General features: G+C 40.4%; 1 protein-coding gene across 4 annotated transcripts in view; it reads right to left on the reverse strand.

Moving 5' to 3' along the window:
- The window catches only part of LOC122787177 (transducin-like enhancer protein 4), a 728,148-nt gene that overhangs the window by 247,807 nt on the left and 461,917 nt on the right, over positions 1 to 18,424 (reverse strand). For all 4 annotated transcript variants that reach the window (XM_044053755.1, XM_044053754.1, XM_044053756.1 and 1 more), the window contains one exon: positions 16,893 to 17,034. In XM_044053755.1, coding sequence (XP_043909690.1) covers positions 16,893 to 17,034 — 142 coding nt within the window. The remainder of the gene's footprint in view (positions 1 to 16,892; positions 17,035 to 18,424) is intronic.

Genomic DNA, 18,424 nt, shown 5'->3' on the forward strand with positions numbered 1-18,424 from the left:
GCCCGATGGCTCCATTCCGATAGAAGAGGTGAAGCCGGAGCCGAAAGTATCGGCTCCAAGGAAGGAGACCTCGACCTCTTCCTGGAATGAGCCATCGGAGCCGATACTATAGATCCTGTCGGAGCCGACCTCTCGGAGCCGACAGGAAGCCTCGATGTATCGGCTCCAGCCGGAGCCGATACAGCCACCAAAGTAACGGTGTCGGAGCCGATCGGAGCCGACACCGATGCCTGTGCCACATGGGTGTCGGAACCGATCGGAGCCGACATCGAAGTGGTCAATACAGATTCGGCACCGATAGCCATCGGTGCCGAAGGCTTTGTTAAGCCAGAATCGGCTCCAGCCGGTGCCGATCTCGACTCAGTATGAGTCGGAGCCGAGGCCGCAGGCTTAGATACAGAAGCCTGGGCCTTGGAAGGTTTAACTGATTTGGATGGAGCCGACTTAGCCGGAGAGCCCTCCGGCTTAAGAAGGCCCCTAAGAATCAGTTTATTACGTCTTTCCTGCAGGACTCTCTGGCTGAAGGAATGACAAATAGCACAGGAGTCCTGCAGGTGAAGAGGGCCTAGGCAATAAAGGCAAGAAGTGTGACCGCCTGTCAGAGACATCTTCTGACAGCACGAGTCACACTTCTTAAAACCTGAGACCCTCTCCTTTGACATGGTGCTTTAAACAAACACACACACACACCAGTCAAAATTAACTTAAATAAAATACACAAAAAGGTATTTCTATAAACAACACACACACCCTAACAGGGAGGGATGGGATGGGTAAATTTGACTAAAAATAATTAGAAAAACAGGGATTTTCTGTCACAAAAGGTAAAAAATTAACTAATAACTAACAATTAAGGGTTTTTTTAAGAAAAGGGGCTTAAATATCCAAAAAGAGAATCACTTACCAGGAGCTGGTAAAAGGAGGACCTCATAAGCGGCAAACGAGATCTGGGTACTTACCGCCTTGCATCATGGGATATGGGGCTGCCTCGAGCTGGTAAAAGTGACTCTCGAGCTTAGCAAGTGCCGAGTCGGAGCCGAGGGATCGGCTCCGAACCCATCAAGCAAGAATGAAGGCGAGATTGACAACTTAACATCTGGTATTACCATTAGTGGTTGCTTCATCATATTTACTTGGTTGTTGTAATTTATAAGACCCCATTTGCACCACAGAGCTATAGGCCAGAGTGTGTTGATTAAGTGAGCATTCATGTAACAATACTGGTATATCAAAGGTTCCATTCAGTAAATAGCTTGCCGACACCCTTGACTCAAAAAAACAAGTTCAAGTGTAGGAATTCTAGTATGTAGGCTTATTAGTGTATGTGTGCATGTATCTCAGTGCACCATATCAGGAAAGAGAACAAGACAAAATCTGTCGCACTGACCTGACTGATGGGAATCACAATGGGTGATGGTCAGAGGTTACAAAGCTTAAAACCTGATGTCTTGTATTTCCTGTTTCTGGTTTCAAATAAGAAACGCAGCTTTTGTGATTTGTGTATTACCACATGTATATATTTTTGTTAAAGTGTGTTAACATGTTTTTTTTTTTTTTTTTTTTTAAAGAATAGGTTCATAGGTTCATACTAGGCTATCTGCCCTAGGGCATTTATAAGCCTAGCAAGAGTGTGTTTGGTTTTCGCCACCCCTTGGAATGAGTATACTGTGCCCATTTTAAGGTTTAGTTTACTGTACCTCTGTCTAGCAGTGACACAGAAGTGACCCCTGGGGTAAACCTACGATCTCCCATCCAATCGTCAAGATTTCTCTTGAAGAGAGTCAGTGAGGGGCTCTGCCTAACATGGACTGGGATTTTATTCCAGAGTGAAGGGAGCCTCTGGGTTATGAATCTGTCCCTCCAGCATGTCCTATTTATTTCTGTGCTGAGGTTCAAATCTCTCACTCGCTTAGCTCTGGTGGATTTGGATTTTCTGAGGTGGAGCATGTCCATTAATTCCGGGTTGGACATGGCCTTGTACGTCAGGCATAGATCGCCTCTGAGTAGGCGGTATGCTACTGAGTAAAGCTGGAGTTTCTTTAGCCGGGCAGCATATGGCATATGTTTGAGTCCCTTGATCCTCTTGGTGAGGTAGTTTTGGGGTCTTTCCAATTGCTGCAGGTGTCGGGTAAGGTACATCCCAAATGGGGCATTGTACTCAATTATGGGCCTGATGAGGGAAGAGTAAAGGGGCACAATGACCTCTCCCGATCTAGATGTGAATCCCTTCATGATAAGGTGGGCAATATAGAAGGTCTTTCTAACCACTTTGGCAATGTGAGCGTCAAACGAGAGGTTACTGTTAACTTGGGTCCCTAGGTCCCTAATTACTTCTTTCGTACTTAATGGATTACCACCTATGTGGTAATTTGTGGGCACTTTGTTTTTCCCAAAGGGTATGACTATACACTTTTTGGCGTTTAGTTTAAGGCCATGGCTCTGGCACCGGTTTCCCATTTCTATGAGACCCTTTTGAAGGATGCTTGTGTCCGCTGGAGAATCAATTATGGCGCCCAGTTTGCAGTCATCTGCGAACTTGGTCAGCCACAATCCTCCCATGTTAGCCTGTTTAATCTGGATGCAAATAAGCCAGGTCTGGGTGTGAACCTCAGCTAATAGAGTTTGATTGTGGGTGGGAATTAGGACAAATGAAGCATCTCAGTTTTTTTTGTTATCCATCAACAAGCCTCATCATTGTCCCTCTAATGCCAGTAGTGGTCAGACTGTGTGAGCAGCCTATAGTTCTATCTTCTTGTGCCATACTGTACCTGGGATACAGGTAGTAGTTGAGATCAGTATGACTATAAAGGACTTATCTATTATTTTTATTTATTAATTTATTTATTTTACATTTGTTAACCGGGTTAGTCTGGCTGAGTTTTTGCCTCATTTTCAGAAGAGACCCAGGGAGAAAAACTCCTCAGGACTAGAAAACAATTTATTAAATTTTAGTAACATAGCAGTAACTATTGCTTTGTCTATGTTTTGTCAAGGCACTAGAATATGAAATAAAGTTTTTCAGAAAATGCAGGTGCAGATAATGTAACTTGAAAAACATAAAAAATAAAAATATATATAAATATATTTTATCAGGGTGCTCCACTATGTGGGGGACTTGGCTTCCCAATACCTTGTTTTGATATATATATATATATATATATATATATATATATATAAAAATATATATACCAACTCCATGGTTGCACTACAGTGAAGAAAAAGCTAAGAATACTGCTCTCTCACACATCCCAACATGCTCTAATAAAGCCAACTGTGAGATTCAAAATTTTAAGTACAGACTCCTGATCATACAGGTTCATAGGTAGGTATTAAGGTAACTGCTTAAACTTAGTCAATTTCCCTCAAAGATGAGAATCAAACCCTGTACTTTGCATCTGTGAGGTAAACACCTTAACTATTACGCCAACTCCACCCCCATATATATGCCATAATGAAATGTAGTATGCCCTTGTGTATTACTACCACATTGCTTTCTGGCTGAAACTACCCATTTGCATGCAAACAAGCTATCCTAATGAGAATACCTGACTAGCTGCTATCAAACCTTCATCAGAAAGTAGAGGATAGCTGATATGCTTTTGGTTAAAATTGTTTAAAGTGGACATCCATTTGAGATAAACACATTTGCAACCCTTAAATGTGTGTGTGATCCTTGCAGAGCTGCTGAGTAACATGATGACACTTAGGCACTGCTACCCGTTCTAGTCCTGGTACCGTCATCCCCTGTGACAAACTGCATGCATTGCTTAGGCAAATGTAGAAGTACTCCACTGGTAATCTCTATGCACTTTTTCCTAATCTTAAATTCCTCTTCTGTGAAGTGTGGTTCCTTTGTGACAGAAAAAAGAACAGTAGGTACAAGCCATGTGATCCTGCAGGAGTCTGAGACAAGGGTACACAGAAGTGCATTATGCATAAAGACATAATAAAAATATTAGCCCTATAGACTGATTATGAATGAACAAGATTTTCTGGCTTTATACACATAAAAGGGTGGTAAAGAAAGAGCAAATCTTCACTGGCATTAACAAAACATTTTAGCTATGTTTATGCAAGGTGTTTGATTACTTCTAAACCTAGAAGGCAGTACACATTCTACTATCCAAAGTTCTTTTTTCCCTTAAAAATGACATTCCGTAGTGTGGCACATCTGGACAAGCAACAGTAGATGACTGGAGCTGGAAGTGGGCAGCAAATGCCTTAACTGGATGCCCAGAGGTTAGCTGTACAACCTTTTTTGTTCCAAGAAAACATAGCACTTTACTAGGAACAGAAAATATACAAAAATGTCAGACTACCAACGCCAGATAACTTTATTCCATAAAACAAATCACATACGCAAAGCTTTCAGGAAAACTCCCTTTATCACTGCATGTACAAAATTAATTACATTCAATGACTTTATACTATCATCTGACACAGAATATCAATCACATTTCCCCCCAAGGAATTTCAAACATACAAATTTATCCCTTAAAGTAAATTAAAGATGCAGCATTGAATTCTAAATGAATATATATGTAAAACAATATATATATATATATATATATATATATATAGAGAGAGAGAGAGAGAGTAGAACTCAAGGCTTTATCTAGTTAAGTATCACTACAACTATTATTTAACATTTAAAACATCCATATAAAAACAGTTTCTTCATAGCCTCATTTGTTTATACTTTAAAACTGGTTTAAGGCTGACAGCAACATTCAAACCTGGATTCTTGTCAGCCTTCAATCTTAAAATCGGTTATACTCAGTTATTTCTATTTTATTATTAATATCACCCCCTCTCAATATTGGCAATAATTTTTGGACTACCCTCAACTTAAATGTATGTTGTGAAACATTCTCTATAACATTTGCACACCATAAAGTTCAACAGCAGATAAAAACCATGACAAACAAAAGGCCAATGTTCAAATGTACCAAACAGTTTAATAAAAATTTCACAAAAAAACACCAACACATTCTACTTTTCTTTGGCGCCTCGGCTGTAAGCCTGTAACAGAGTATACTCAATTTCCCACCCCACTACACTTTTATACATCCATAATCAATTAAGTACTTACAATCAACACAAATTAAAAACCATTTCCAACTTTAAAGAGATACTTCACAAGAAATATCTCCAATTACATTCTCTATTCATGTCCTTAGGCACCAGCGTATCAAAATTCAAAATAAAAACAGATTATTTTTTCTCAACTCATTCTTTATATTAATATAACCGTCACCATAAATATATATTTGTTCCAAAACTGTGACCTTAAAACCAGTAAAATCACCCTTATGCACACAATGAAAATGTGAAGCAACCGGACTCGTTTCATTTTTCTTTCTTATATCCCTTCTGTGCTCTTTTATTCTAGTTGTCAAACTTCTTTTAGTTTCCCCAATATAATTTTTTTCACAGGGGCACTTTATAGAATAAATAACTCCCTCACTATTTCAAGTAAAATTATTTTTTGCAACTAAAATTATTTTGTACTTGAAACTTTCTTCCATTAATAAATGGAAAAGTCTCTACCACATATTCACATACTGTGCACTTACCACAAGGAAAAGTTCCGACAGTTTTTATACCTACTTCTCTTAGTGCTACTGGCATAACAAATCTGCCGTGCACCAAGACGTCTCTTAAATTCCTATCCCTCTTATATGAAATTTTTACTTGTTTACCTCTCAAAAAAACTTAACCTTTCATCTCTCCCTAACATCTCCCAATAATATCTAACCAATTCTACCAATTGCTTAGAAAATTAAGTATATTTTGTAACAAAAAATAAAAAATTATTTTGATCAATATCTTCTTCTTTCTCATTCCTTTGTCTAACCCACACTCTCATTTGTTTGGAATGTCTCTATAACATGTTTAGTAAGCGAGTTAGTTATTACCCCCTTCTTAAATAAGATAAATACTCAATTATTCTTTCCTTAAATATCCTACTGCATTTACCCACATAAAAACAAGGCCATATGAGACAAGTAGCCAAATAAACAGTGTTTTCAGAGATACAAGTTGCATAACAATTAAACTCATATTTTCTTTGGCTATTAGTATGTACGAACTCAGTACAATTTACAATATATTTACAGCATGAACAATTTTAACAGGGGAATATGCCTCTTTTCTTACTAATAAAGGAGTTTTTTTACAAAATTCATCCTTTACTATCATGATTACTATTTACACTGAGGAATTCCATCACTGCTTGAACTCCATAACATGAATACTGGTTATCGAAGGGAAACCAGGAATATAACAATGGAGGCTAATCAGTTGAGATATACTACCCATTTATTAGTACTAATGGGGGGATGAATGTGATTAAAAATAATTGGAGTATTTTGAATGCTCTACCTGAACTGAGTAACTATACAGTGGATATAAAAAGTGTACACACCCCTGTTAAAATGCCAGATTTTTGTGATATAAAAAAATGACACCACAATAAATCATTTCAAAACTTTTCCCACTTTTAATGTGACCTATAACCTGTACAATTCAATTGAAAAACAAACAAATCTGATAGGGGAAAAAATATAAAAAATAAAAAACGTACAATAAGTTAGCGTGCACACCCTTAAACTGATACTTTGTTGAAGCACCTTTTAATTTAATTAGAGCACTGTCTTCTTGGGTAGGAGTCTATCAGCATGGCACACCTTGACTTGATAATATTTGGCCAGTCTTCTTTCCAAAAGCACTCCAAATCGGTCAGATTGTGAAGGCATCTCTTGTGCACAGCCCTCTTCAGGTCACCCCACAGATTTTCTATTGGATTTAGGTCTAAGCTCCAGCTGGGCCATTCTAAAACTTTAATTTTCTTCTGGTAAAACCATTCTTTTGTTGATTTGGATGTATGCTTGCGATCACTGTTGTGTTCATAGGTGTGTACTAGGCTAATAGCCCAGGGCCTTTACAAGCCTAGCCATAGGATTACCCTGGCATTATGCCACCCGACCTTAGTTCCCAGTGCCTCTGTCGAGCAGAGCCACTGGAATGATCCCCGGGGTGAATTTTCTATTTCCCATCCACTCATCAAGATTTCTCTTGAAGAGGGTCAGCGAGGTGCTCTGCTTGACACATATGGTAAGTCTGTTCCATAGCATAGGCAGTCTCTGGGTTATGAACCTGTCCCTCCAGTATGTTCTGTTGATTGTGGTAATGAAGTTGAGGTCTCTGGAGCATGTGGTGTGGAGGGATTGGGATTTCTTTAGATGTAGCATTTCTAACAGAGCGAGTCAGACATAGCTTTGTAAGTCAAGCAGAGATCACATCAAAGTAGGCAATATGAGACAGAGAATAGCTGGTGTTTTTGAGTCTGTCCATATAGACAAGTGTTTAAGGCCTAGGATCCTCTTTACGAGGTAATTTTGCGGCCTCTCCAGTTGTTGCATGTGTCTAGTGAGGTACATGCCAAATGGGGCATTGTACTCGATGACTGGCTTAATGAGGGAAGAGAAGAGGGAGACAATGACCTCTTTCTTCCTAGATACAAAACCCTTAGTAATAAGATGTGCCACATAGAAGGACTTTCTGACCACAGTGGCAATGTGATGATCAAAAGAGAGGTTGCTGTCAACCTGTGTTCCCAGATCTCTTATAACAACTTCTGCATTCAGTGGACTACCATCAATGTCGTAATTCATGGGAACCCTGATTTCCCCAAAGGGGATAACGATACATTTTTTGACATTGAGCTAAAGGCCATTGTTTTGACACCAGTTGGTCTCAGTGAGGCCGTTCTGTAGGACGTCAACATCACTTGGGGAGTTAATAATAGCTCCCAACTTGAAACGTCTGGGAACTTTGTCAGCCAGAGTCCCATCGTGTTGACCTGGACTTCAGAGAAGTAGATACCAAACAGGAGAGGACCCAGGACTGAACACTGAGGGACTCCACTTGTGACTAGTCGGCAGTCTGACTTGGAGTCAGCTACTTTCACACTGTGGGTTCTATCTGTGAGCCAGTTTGCAACCCACCTAGTGATATAGGGGGTGATGTCTAGCTTAGTGAGTTTTTCTATGATTCCTGAGTGGGGAATGGTATCAAGGTAAGCTGTATGAACCTCCTTGCTTTCATTCATAGCTCTGGTGACTGACTCAAAGAAGTCAACCAAGTTGAACAGGCATGATCGACCCTTCACAAAACCAAACTGTGTGGGATCCAGAGTTTGGAGATTCCCTATATCCTTGTTTATTAGGTCCATGATGATGCGTTCCATAGTTTTGCATTGTCAGACTCATCACGCTAATGGGGCAATAGTTCCCAAGATCTGCAGTCGCTCCTCATTTGTGGAGAGGGATGACTGTAGCAGTGCGCCATTCAGTAGGGACAAAGCCTGAGGTGAGGCTGTGATTGAACAGGGCACACAGGTGAGGTGCCAGTTCACTCTGTAGTTCATGTAGAACACAGCCAGGGGTATTTGTCAGGTCCCACAGAAGCTGTATTCTTGGCCTTGGACACTGCTGTTTTAACCTGTGCAGCAGTAATACTGGGTGCCTGGCAATATACTGGTATTGTGATTGGTCCTTTGGGGGGGGGGTAAAGTTGGCATTGAATCTGTTGGCCAGTATATTGGCAATATCTGTTGGCTCGGTATACCATTGTGCAGCAGCTCACAGTAACTCTGGGTATTGCCGTGGAGATTCTTTACATAACTACAGAAGGTCTTGTGGTTGTCTTTACTGTCTGCTGCAATTCTATTTTCATAGCTACCTTTATTGGATTTGATGAGGCATCTCAACTTTTTGTTGAGGCTGATAAGGGAGTTTTTCCAGTCTTGGGACTTCACCTTATTCCGCATCAGTTTCCTGCTTCTGTTGTAGAGTTTGTTTATGGCAGGGCACCACCAGATTGGCTTCCTTTTTTTGGAGGAGAGCGTCTTGGTTCTATTGGGTATGGTGAGATCCATGCATTTGTGTACGGGTTCGTATAGTACACTGGCATATGATTCTGCAGTCATGCAACTATTCCCCATTTGCATGGGTACCATGAAGTTAGCCACCTCTGTTTTTAGGAGCTCAAAGTTAGCTTTGGAGAAGTTTTTCATGGTGGTTTCCTTTGTGGGGGGTGTGTGGATTTCCAAGGTGATTAGTTTGTGGTCAGCTCTAACCAGGGAGAAGATGACTATTGGTGTAGAGCAATGGTCGCCCATGTTAGTAATGACCAGGTCAAGGATGTTGCTGCCTCTGGTGGGGGTAAGAACGATGTGGTCCAGGGCATTGGAATTAATGAATTCCAGGAAACGTTGGGAAGGTGAAATTCCTCTTCATCTTCAGCTTTCCAGCAGACACCTGAAGGTTTGGGGCCAAAAGTGACTGGTATTTGGAACTGTTCATAATTCCCTCCACCTTGACTAAAGCCCCAGTTCCAGATGAAGAAAAGCAACCCCAAAGCAGGATACTGCCACCACCATGGTTCATCATGCGCCTTGTGTTCTTTTGGTGATGCGAAGTGTTGTTTTTGCGTCAAACTTACCTTTTGGAATTGTGGCCAGAAAGTTCAACCTTGGTCTCATCAGACCAGAACACATTTTCCCACATGCTTTTGGGAGACTATGTATTGTTTTGCAAATTTTAGCCGGGTCTGGATGTTTTTCTGTGTAAGAAAAGGCTTACGTCTTGCAACCCTATCCCATAGCCCAGACATATGGGGAATACGGGAGACTGTTGTCACATGTAGTACACAAACAGTACTTGCCACAACTTCCAGCAGCTCCTTCAATGTTGCTGTAGGTCTCTTGGCAGCCTCCCTGAGCAGTTTTCATCTTGTCTTTTCATCAATTTTGGAGGGATGCCCAGTTCTTTGCAACGTCACTGTAGTCCCATATTTATTCCACTTTTTTATGACTGTCTTCACTGTGTTCCACGGTATAGCCAATGCTGTGGAAATTTTTTTTGTACCCTTCTCCTGACTAATACCTTTCAACAATGAAATCCCTTTAATGCTTTGTAAGCTCTCTGCAAACCATGGCTTTTGCTGTAGCAGACAAAAATCCTACTAGGAAAGCTGAACTTTATTTGCGGTTAATCAGAGTCTCTTTAACTGATGGCAGGTGTATACCCAAGAAGACTGAATGCTGTAATTAAAGCAAAAGGTGCTTCAACAAAGTATTAGTTTAAGGGTGTGCACACTTATGCAACCAGCTTACTGTACGTCTTTTATTTTTTATATTTTTTTCCCTACCAGATTTGTTTTTCATCTGAATTGTTCAGGTTATGGTCACATTAAAGGTGGGAAAAGTTTTCAAATGATTTATTGTGGTCTCATTTTTTTATATCACAAAAACCTGGCATTTTAACAGCAGTGTGTACACTTTTTATATCCACTGTATAGGTAATAAACCACAATTTACACAAGAAATGTCGGAATTTGAAAGAGCAATTATGTCATAAAGAGATGAATTTTGTAAAAAACATCCCTTTATTAGAAAGAAAAGAGGCACATACCCTGCTATAATTGTTCTTGCTGTATATATCTTCTAAATTGTACTGATTTCATACATCCTAACAGCCAAAGAAAATACAAGTTTAACTTATGCGACATGTAACACTGAAAATACAGTTTATTTGGCTACTTGTCTCATATACCCTGGTTTTTATGTGGGTAAATGCAGTAGGAAATTTAAGAAATGAATAACTGAGTATTTACCTGATATACAAAGGGGGGTCATTACTAACTCACTTGCTAAAAATGGTTCACAACATACATTTAAGTTTAGGGTAGTCTAAAAATTATGGCCAAGCTTGAGAGAGGGTGATATGCTTAATAAACATATATAGCTGAGTACAACTGGATTTAAAGATTAGAGGCTGACAAGAATCTATGTTTGAAGGCCTTAAACCAGTTTTAAAGTAGAAACAAACAATGCTGAGAACAAACTGTTTTTCTATGGATGTTTTGAATGATAATAGTTGTATTTAATTAGAAAAAGCCTTATATATATATATATATATATATATATATATATATATATATATATATATATATATACACACCTATACATGTATGTGAAGGCTGCCAGCCTAGCTAGATAGAATTTTGTAAATAATTATATATCCTTGTAAATATCAGGCTTGTTTGACAAATGTAAAGAAAACTGTGCATGTTCTGAGCTTCAGGAATGTAATCACACTGCACCCTGGTAATTACCGCCCCATAAGCTTAACAAGTCTAGTCTGCAAAGCTATGGAGAGGATCATAATGGAGCTCATAAACAAAGATATAGGGGACTTGCAGACATTGGACCCGACCCAGTTTGGCTTTGTCAAGGGAAGATCATGCCTTTTGAACTTGGTCGACTTCTTCGAAACAGTCACCAAGGCCATTGATGAGGGAAAGGCAGTCCATACAGCCTACCTTGACCTTGCAAAGGCTTTCAACACAATACCCCACTCGGGTATTGTAGAAAAACTTACCAGCTTAAATGTAAACCCATATGTCACAAGATGGGTTGCAAACTGGCTTAAGGACAGAACCCACAGGGTTAGAGTTGCTGGCGCTGTGTCAGACTCCAAGCCGGGTCACAAGTGGTGTCCCACAGGGCTCGGTCCTTGGCTCCTATTGTTTGGCATCTACTTCTCAGAAGTACAGGCCAACATGGGAGGACTTTGTTGACAAAGTTTGCAGACGACTGCAAACTGGGTGCCATAGTGGAAAGTGCATCGGACACGGATATCCTTCAGAAGGGACTCACGGAAACAGATAGCTGGTGCCAGAGCCATGGCCTGAAGTTAAACGCCAAAAATGTATAGTCATACCCTTCGGGAAAAACAAGGTAACCCCAAGCTACCATATAGGTGGCAATCCACTAAGCACAGAAGAGGTTATCAGGGACCTGGGGACCCAGGTTGACAGTGGCCTTTCTTTGACACTCACATTGCTAAAGTGGTTAGAAAGACCTTCTACATTGCCCACCTGATCATGAAGGGATTCACATCCAGATCTAGTGAGGTCATTGTTCCCTGTACTCTTCACTTATCAGACCAATGATCGAGTACAATGCCCCATTCGGGATGTATCTCACCCGACATCTGCAGCAATTGGAGAGACCCCAAAAGTTCCTCACCAAAAGGATAAAGGGACTCCAAAATCTGTCATATGCTGCCAGATTGAAGAAACTCCAGCTCTATTCAGTCGCATACCACCTGCTCAGAGGTGACATGTGCCTGACATACAAGGCCATGTCCAACCCGAATTAATGGACATGCTCCACCTCAAAAATCCAAATCCACCAAAACCACTAGAGCAAGCGACTTAAACCTTAGCACGGATATAAATAGGACGTGCTGGAGGGATAGATTTATCACTCGGAGACTCCCTATGCTGTGGAATAAAATCCCGGTCCATGTGAGGCAGAGCACCTCGCTGACTCTGTTCAAGAGAAATCTAGACCTGTGGATGGGAGATCATAGGTTTACCCCGGGAATCATCTCTGTGTCACTGCTGGACAGAGGCACAACAAACTAATGGGCACAGTATTTTTTCATATAAGGGGTGGCGTAAGCCACAAAAATTTGGGCTTGGCTTATAAATGCCTTAGGGCAGATAGCCTAGTATAAACCTATGAACCTTGCTGGAAGAAAGCTGATAAGTCAAGCATTTTAGGACTGTTTGATCTCAAACCCAGAGAGAGGATGTTTGGACTAAGGAATTCTTTCCATTGTCTTAGGACAAGAATTAATTACTAGATTTAATATGTAAAATGTCTTTTATTGCTGTGGCTTCCGGCAGGTGCATATTACAAAAAGAAAGGTAAATGTTAAGTTCTGTGAGCCTTGGAAACTAAATCAGAACTGTTAAGAATGATGTAATCTGAAATGACTCAGCAGTACTGTTATCAATTTAAGGACAGAAAGAAAGGAGAGCATTTTGGATTTTGTCTAAAGCTGACATCAGCACTTGCTTTGCTGTGTAAGTAGGATCTTAGATCTTAGTATTTCTGTTAGAGATGGATAGAAATAGTAAGATTATCTAGCTGTTTTCTATATTTATCTCAGACACATCATCATCATCTTCTTTCTGCTGTTCCCATTAGGGCTCACCACAGCGGATCACCTGTTTCCATTTCTTCCTGTCCTCTTGTCCTCTGCATCTTCCTCTGTCACACCAACCACCTGCATGTCCTCTCTCACCACATCCATAAACCTTATCTTAGGCCTTCCTCTTTTCCTGTTAACTGGTAGCTTCATCCTTAGCATCTTTTTCCCAATGTACTCCACATCCCTTCTCAGCACATGTCCAAACCAACGTAATCTTGCCTCTCTGGCTTTGTCTCCAAACCTTCCAACCTGGGCTGACCCTCTAATATACTTATTCCTAATCCTGTCCACCCTCGTCACACCCAGTGCAAATCTTAACATCTTTAATTCTGCCACATCCGGCTCAAATTCCTGCCTTTTTGTCAATGCCACTGTCTCCAACCCATATAACATAGCTGGTCTCACTACCATCTTGTAGACCTTCCCTTTCACTCTTACAGGTATTCGTCTGTCACAAATCACTCCTGACACTCTTCTCCACCCACTCCATCATGCCTGTACACTCTTCTTCACCTCTCTTCCACACTCACCGTTACTCTGAACTATTGACCCCAAGTATTTAAACTCATCCACCTTCGCCACTTCTACTCCTTGCATCCTCACCATTCTTCTATCCTCCCTCTCATTCACACACATATATTCTGTCTTAGTCCTGCTGACCTTCATTCCTCTTCTCTCTAGAGCATATCTCCATCTCTCCAGAGTCTCCTCCACCTGTTCCCTACTCTCACTACAGATCACAATGTCATCTGCAAACATCATAGTCCATGGGGACTCCTGTCTGATCTCGTCTGTTATCTCAGACTATCCTACAATATTATTTTAAAAGTTTCCTGTGATCTCTGAACTTTTGATTAGCACTGTGTTGAATTGATGAGATTTGTCTTGTAGTTTTATTATTTATTATTAAATAGTTTTAAACCTTTCAACTGTAGCTGTTTTGTGTAGAGATAATTTAAGCTCAGAGTACATTGCATGTATCTGGTGATACTATCAAAGCCACTCCAATAGTCTTGCTATTCAGCACACTTACTATTTGGATAACAATAATATTACACACTGAAATTGGTCACCCTTTGGGAAGGGTCTTATAGTAGCTAATATTAGTGGTTGGTGGCAGTGATTTCTACCTTATAGTCTGGGCAAAAAGGGGGCACAGCTGGAGAACCTGTGCCAGCATTCCCCAGGAGTGTCTGTGTGTTTGTATATAACTCGTATCTCAAAGTGTGTGTGTGTCAGCTACTTGGGCAGGGACACAAAGCATTGGTTGGACAGAGAGTGTGCTGGAGGTTTTAGCCACTAGGCTGAGATCTGGACCATATAGCTGTGCCAGTGGGGAGTCTTATTCGGGATCTGGACAGAAAGGCAGAAACCAGCCCCAGACTGACTGTGATCTCTGTGTGCTCTTAAGGGAAACTGTACTTTACTGTGTGCGTAACTGTTATCCTTCCCAATGTGCATGCACCTCACTGGTGCTAGTGGTGAGGATTGAGGCTCCTTGATTACTGGGCTAGTGCACAGGCATCACAATATATATATATATATATATATATATATATATATATATATATATATATATATATATATATATATATATATATAAAAACAATCTCGAAGCTCTGAATATCGATGCTCAGAACTTCGAACCTACGAAATCTCGAAAACTGCCAATGGAGATTGCCATACAGTGCAGAACAGGAACTTTACCATTCTCTTCAGTGTAGTGCAATCTCGGACTTGTTATATTTAAGCTGCAGGGGGTGTGGGCACAGCAAAAATGTGATTCCTGATGTTTTGCTGTTTTAGTTTTATTTTTCTTTCCGTTTTGAGAGTCCGCAATCTCGAAGCTCTGAGCGTCAGTATTCAGAGCTTCGAGATTGTCACATCTCAACATTATGAAGTGGACCCATATATATATAATATGGGTCCACGACAGCAGACATCCCCGACAATAGTAAGTCAAGGTATTACGGAACGGAACACATTTCCGTTCCCATAATACACACAAAAAACACATTAAAATGTGTATAGCAGGGGGGACAAGTGCCCCTGCACCCCCCACACCCCCCTACTTAAATACACCAACTCCGAGATCACACTGCAGTGAAGGAATGGGACTAACTCCCATTCTGCACTACTCACTGTTGGGGATGTCCGCTGTCAGCGATGTCATCTCGGCGATGTGGTCGGTGATCCGGCGTTTCTGTCGTGGACCCATATATATATATATATATATATATATATATATATATATATATATATATATATATATATATATATACACACACACACACACAAAATATATAGTTTTACATATTTATTTGTTCAGAATTCAATGTTGCGCCTTTAATTTTAAGAGATAAATCTGTATGTTTGAAATTTCTTGGGGAAAGTAATCCGTGTTCTGTATCATGTGATAGGTGTAAAGTCATTGAATGCAATTAATTTTGTATATGCAGTGATGAAAGGAGTTTTCCTGAAAGCTTTGCTTGTGTGATTCATTTTATGGAATAAACTTATCTCGCGTTGGCAGTCTGGCATTTTTGTATATTCTCTGTTGAACTGGTCTTGCCACTGACTTCATTTACAGCAGTATTCCTGATCCCTTTGGGAACTTTACTAGGAACCTCCAAATTTTGTTAAATATCCTAATTGTGTATGACATATTGCTTATCTTTACTATTTTTACAATGCTTGCAAAATATTAGGGTAGATTAGAAGCTGCAGTGCTGTGGGTGGAAATGCCCCTAGTGTGGCAGCTGTCTGCACAGCTTACTTACAAGTTACTTGTTTTTGGTTTTCCATCTTTCTGTTTCGCAGCTGTGCACATCTCTCCAGACATTAGCGCCCATTGGTCAGTGCACAGACATTGTTTTCAGTTGTTAATGATTCTCCTCTAATTGAGACATAAGTAGTTTGTAACTAGAATCTTATGTCTGGAAATGTGTACCAAGCAGCTCCACTGATAAACTGTATAGGACAGATTTTTTAAATTGACCTATTAACAGCCATACCTTATACATGCAAGTATAACTGGCTTCCCATTGCACTGCACCCAATAATATGGCATGAACAGAACCAGTAGATAGAATATATGGTTTACTATTGAAACCTTGAAACTGCATAGGTCGACCAGTCACATGATCAACCTGAAATCCTGACTCTAGAACAGCGAAATTGCGGCCAAGTCAAAAGTGAATACATCTACACCCGTAGTTTGATGTATTCGACATAGCAGGAGGTGGTGTCAGTCACCCATGCTATGCACCTTAATGTACCATGACATTCCACAGTCAGCGGTACGTGTATTTTACAATTTTGCACCCCTGCAAATTATATACAACTCCAAGATCACACTACAGTGAGGAAGTGGGCTAATTCCCTCTTCTTCACTGAACCACGATCACGGTCCACAATGCCGAATTCAGATACTCAAACTACACTACCCCATTTGCTGTAGTGTAGTCGATGTATTTTGAGCCGGCATTCTGCCCATTGGAAAACTGCCTTTCGACCACATGTCAGTCGAAAGCAGTGACTTTGACTATTCAGTAGTAAACAGGAATATACAGTGTCATACTCACTTCCCCCTCTACTGGCTTATGTTTACGTACTGTACTAACGATCATACGTCTGGTTTATAGCTTTACTTGAAGAACACTACCCTTTTCATTCTACAAATTAAAAACTTTCATGTACAATTGAAGCCGCGATAAAGCTGAGGTCAATATAAATTTTTGAGGGGTGGTTGAAATAATAATACGAAAGAGTATAAGAGCATGTAATATTGAGCAAATGAATCGCTAAACTAAGGTAACTTACTAATGGCATCAGAGGCAGAAGGCTTGCTTGGAATCTGTCTCAAGCGGACAGTTGAACTTGCACCAGGACTAGGTGTTACAGAGTCCCTGGGAGGAGACGGTGACCCAGACTTGGAAGCAGGAGTTCCCACTGAAATTTCGCTCTGTTAACAAGCAGATAAAATAGAAGTTTATTATTCTTAAAAGTTTACAGACTAGTTAATTTCTGTTCATTTCACTTAAATAGAGAGACTGACTCCTTTACTGACTTTTGTAGGTCGCAATTATTCATTATTCTGCCTTCCAAGCCCTGTAACAAACTCTGTTTTTTATTCAGCATCTCTAGCATTTCCTGCTTTAGTGTGGCCTCATTTCCACTTTAGTCTTTATCCATCATAACATTACTTTTTTTCCTCTGCAAACACTGATGATTTCAGGCTCCATTATGGCTAACTCCCCTATATTCCAGTCTTCAAAGGTTCCCATGCTATGTTAGTGCCCCTTTTTAACTCACACCAGGGAAGGGTTTCCCTTCTGCAAAAACCCAGGAATGCCACTGACTCCCTATAGGTAGGTCCTCTGGGATTTCTATCATTCGCACACCTCTGAATGGGATGAAGCCAGGCCAGGAGTCATCCTACTGCTGACTTACAATGTAGTGTCCTTGTTTAAGCCATAATTCCCTCCGACATGCACCTGGGAGGAGGGGGCATGCAGTGACACCAAGAAGGAGATGCCCACACCTATCTACAGACATGTTCCTCTCTAGCTGCTCGTTTGCCAAAGTAACAGCTCTGCTATCATGGCTTAGATATTAACACAAAACTTCATGATACAGCCATGCCCCCAGCATGTCTCAATCCTTCTTTTAGAAAAAGAGCAGGCAAAGTCTTCACATTCCTCTTCCATCTCTACCAGCTTCAGCAGGTGCCTGAGCTGCTAGCTGAACCTGGGTCACCTGGGTTGTAGTCAGGTCTTTATTCCAATGGAACTAGCCTGCTTTATACTTAACTACCTGGTTCACCTGGGTCATAGTCAGAGCTTTATTCCTGATTGCCAACAGAACTAGCATGCTTTATACTTAAATGAGTTTTCACCAATATCCTCTTGTTGTTGATCCATGGTAGAGATCCTATGAGACTGTAACTGTCAATCAGTTGACAGGTGCGCCTGTTTGGCAGATTGATTTCCACTTTTGAATTTTCTAGGTCTTTCTAGGTACTATTGATAAGAGCACTAAGGAACCTGCAGACGTGGCAAACTTCAGCATTTGTTTTGTTTATAATTAACCATGACTACTGTGACATTTATATCACCAAGGACGTAGTACAATACAAGTCTTCCACATCTTTGGCAGCCAATATTCCCTGTCACTTTAGCCTCATGTCAGTATATTTTTCTTTATTTTTTCCTAATATTTCAACTCCTAGGTGAATAAGCCACAATACTTTATTTCTAGGAATGGCTTTTTAGACTTGTTCCTCCATGGAATGCCTTTATCCACAGATTCCTTTCAGAAATAGCCTTATTTCTCACTCAGTACCCTTTTCACAG

This window comes from Protopterus annectens, chromosome 13.part0 (genome assembly GCF_019279795.1).
Source record: "Protopterus annectens isolate FY-2018-M chromosome 13.part0, PAN1.0, whole genome shotgun sequence".
NCBI lineage: Eukaryota > Metazoa > Chordata > Ceratodontiformes > Protopteridae > Protopterus > Protopterus annectens.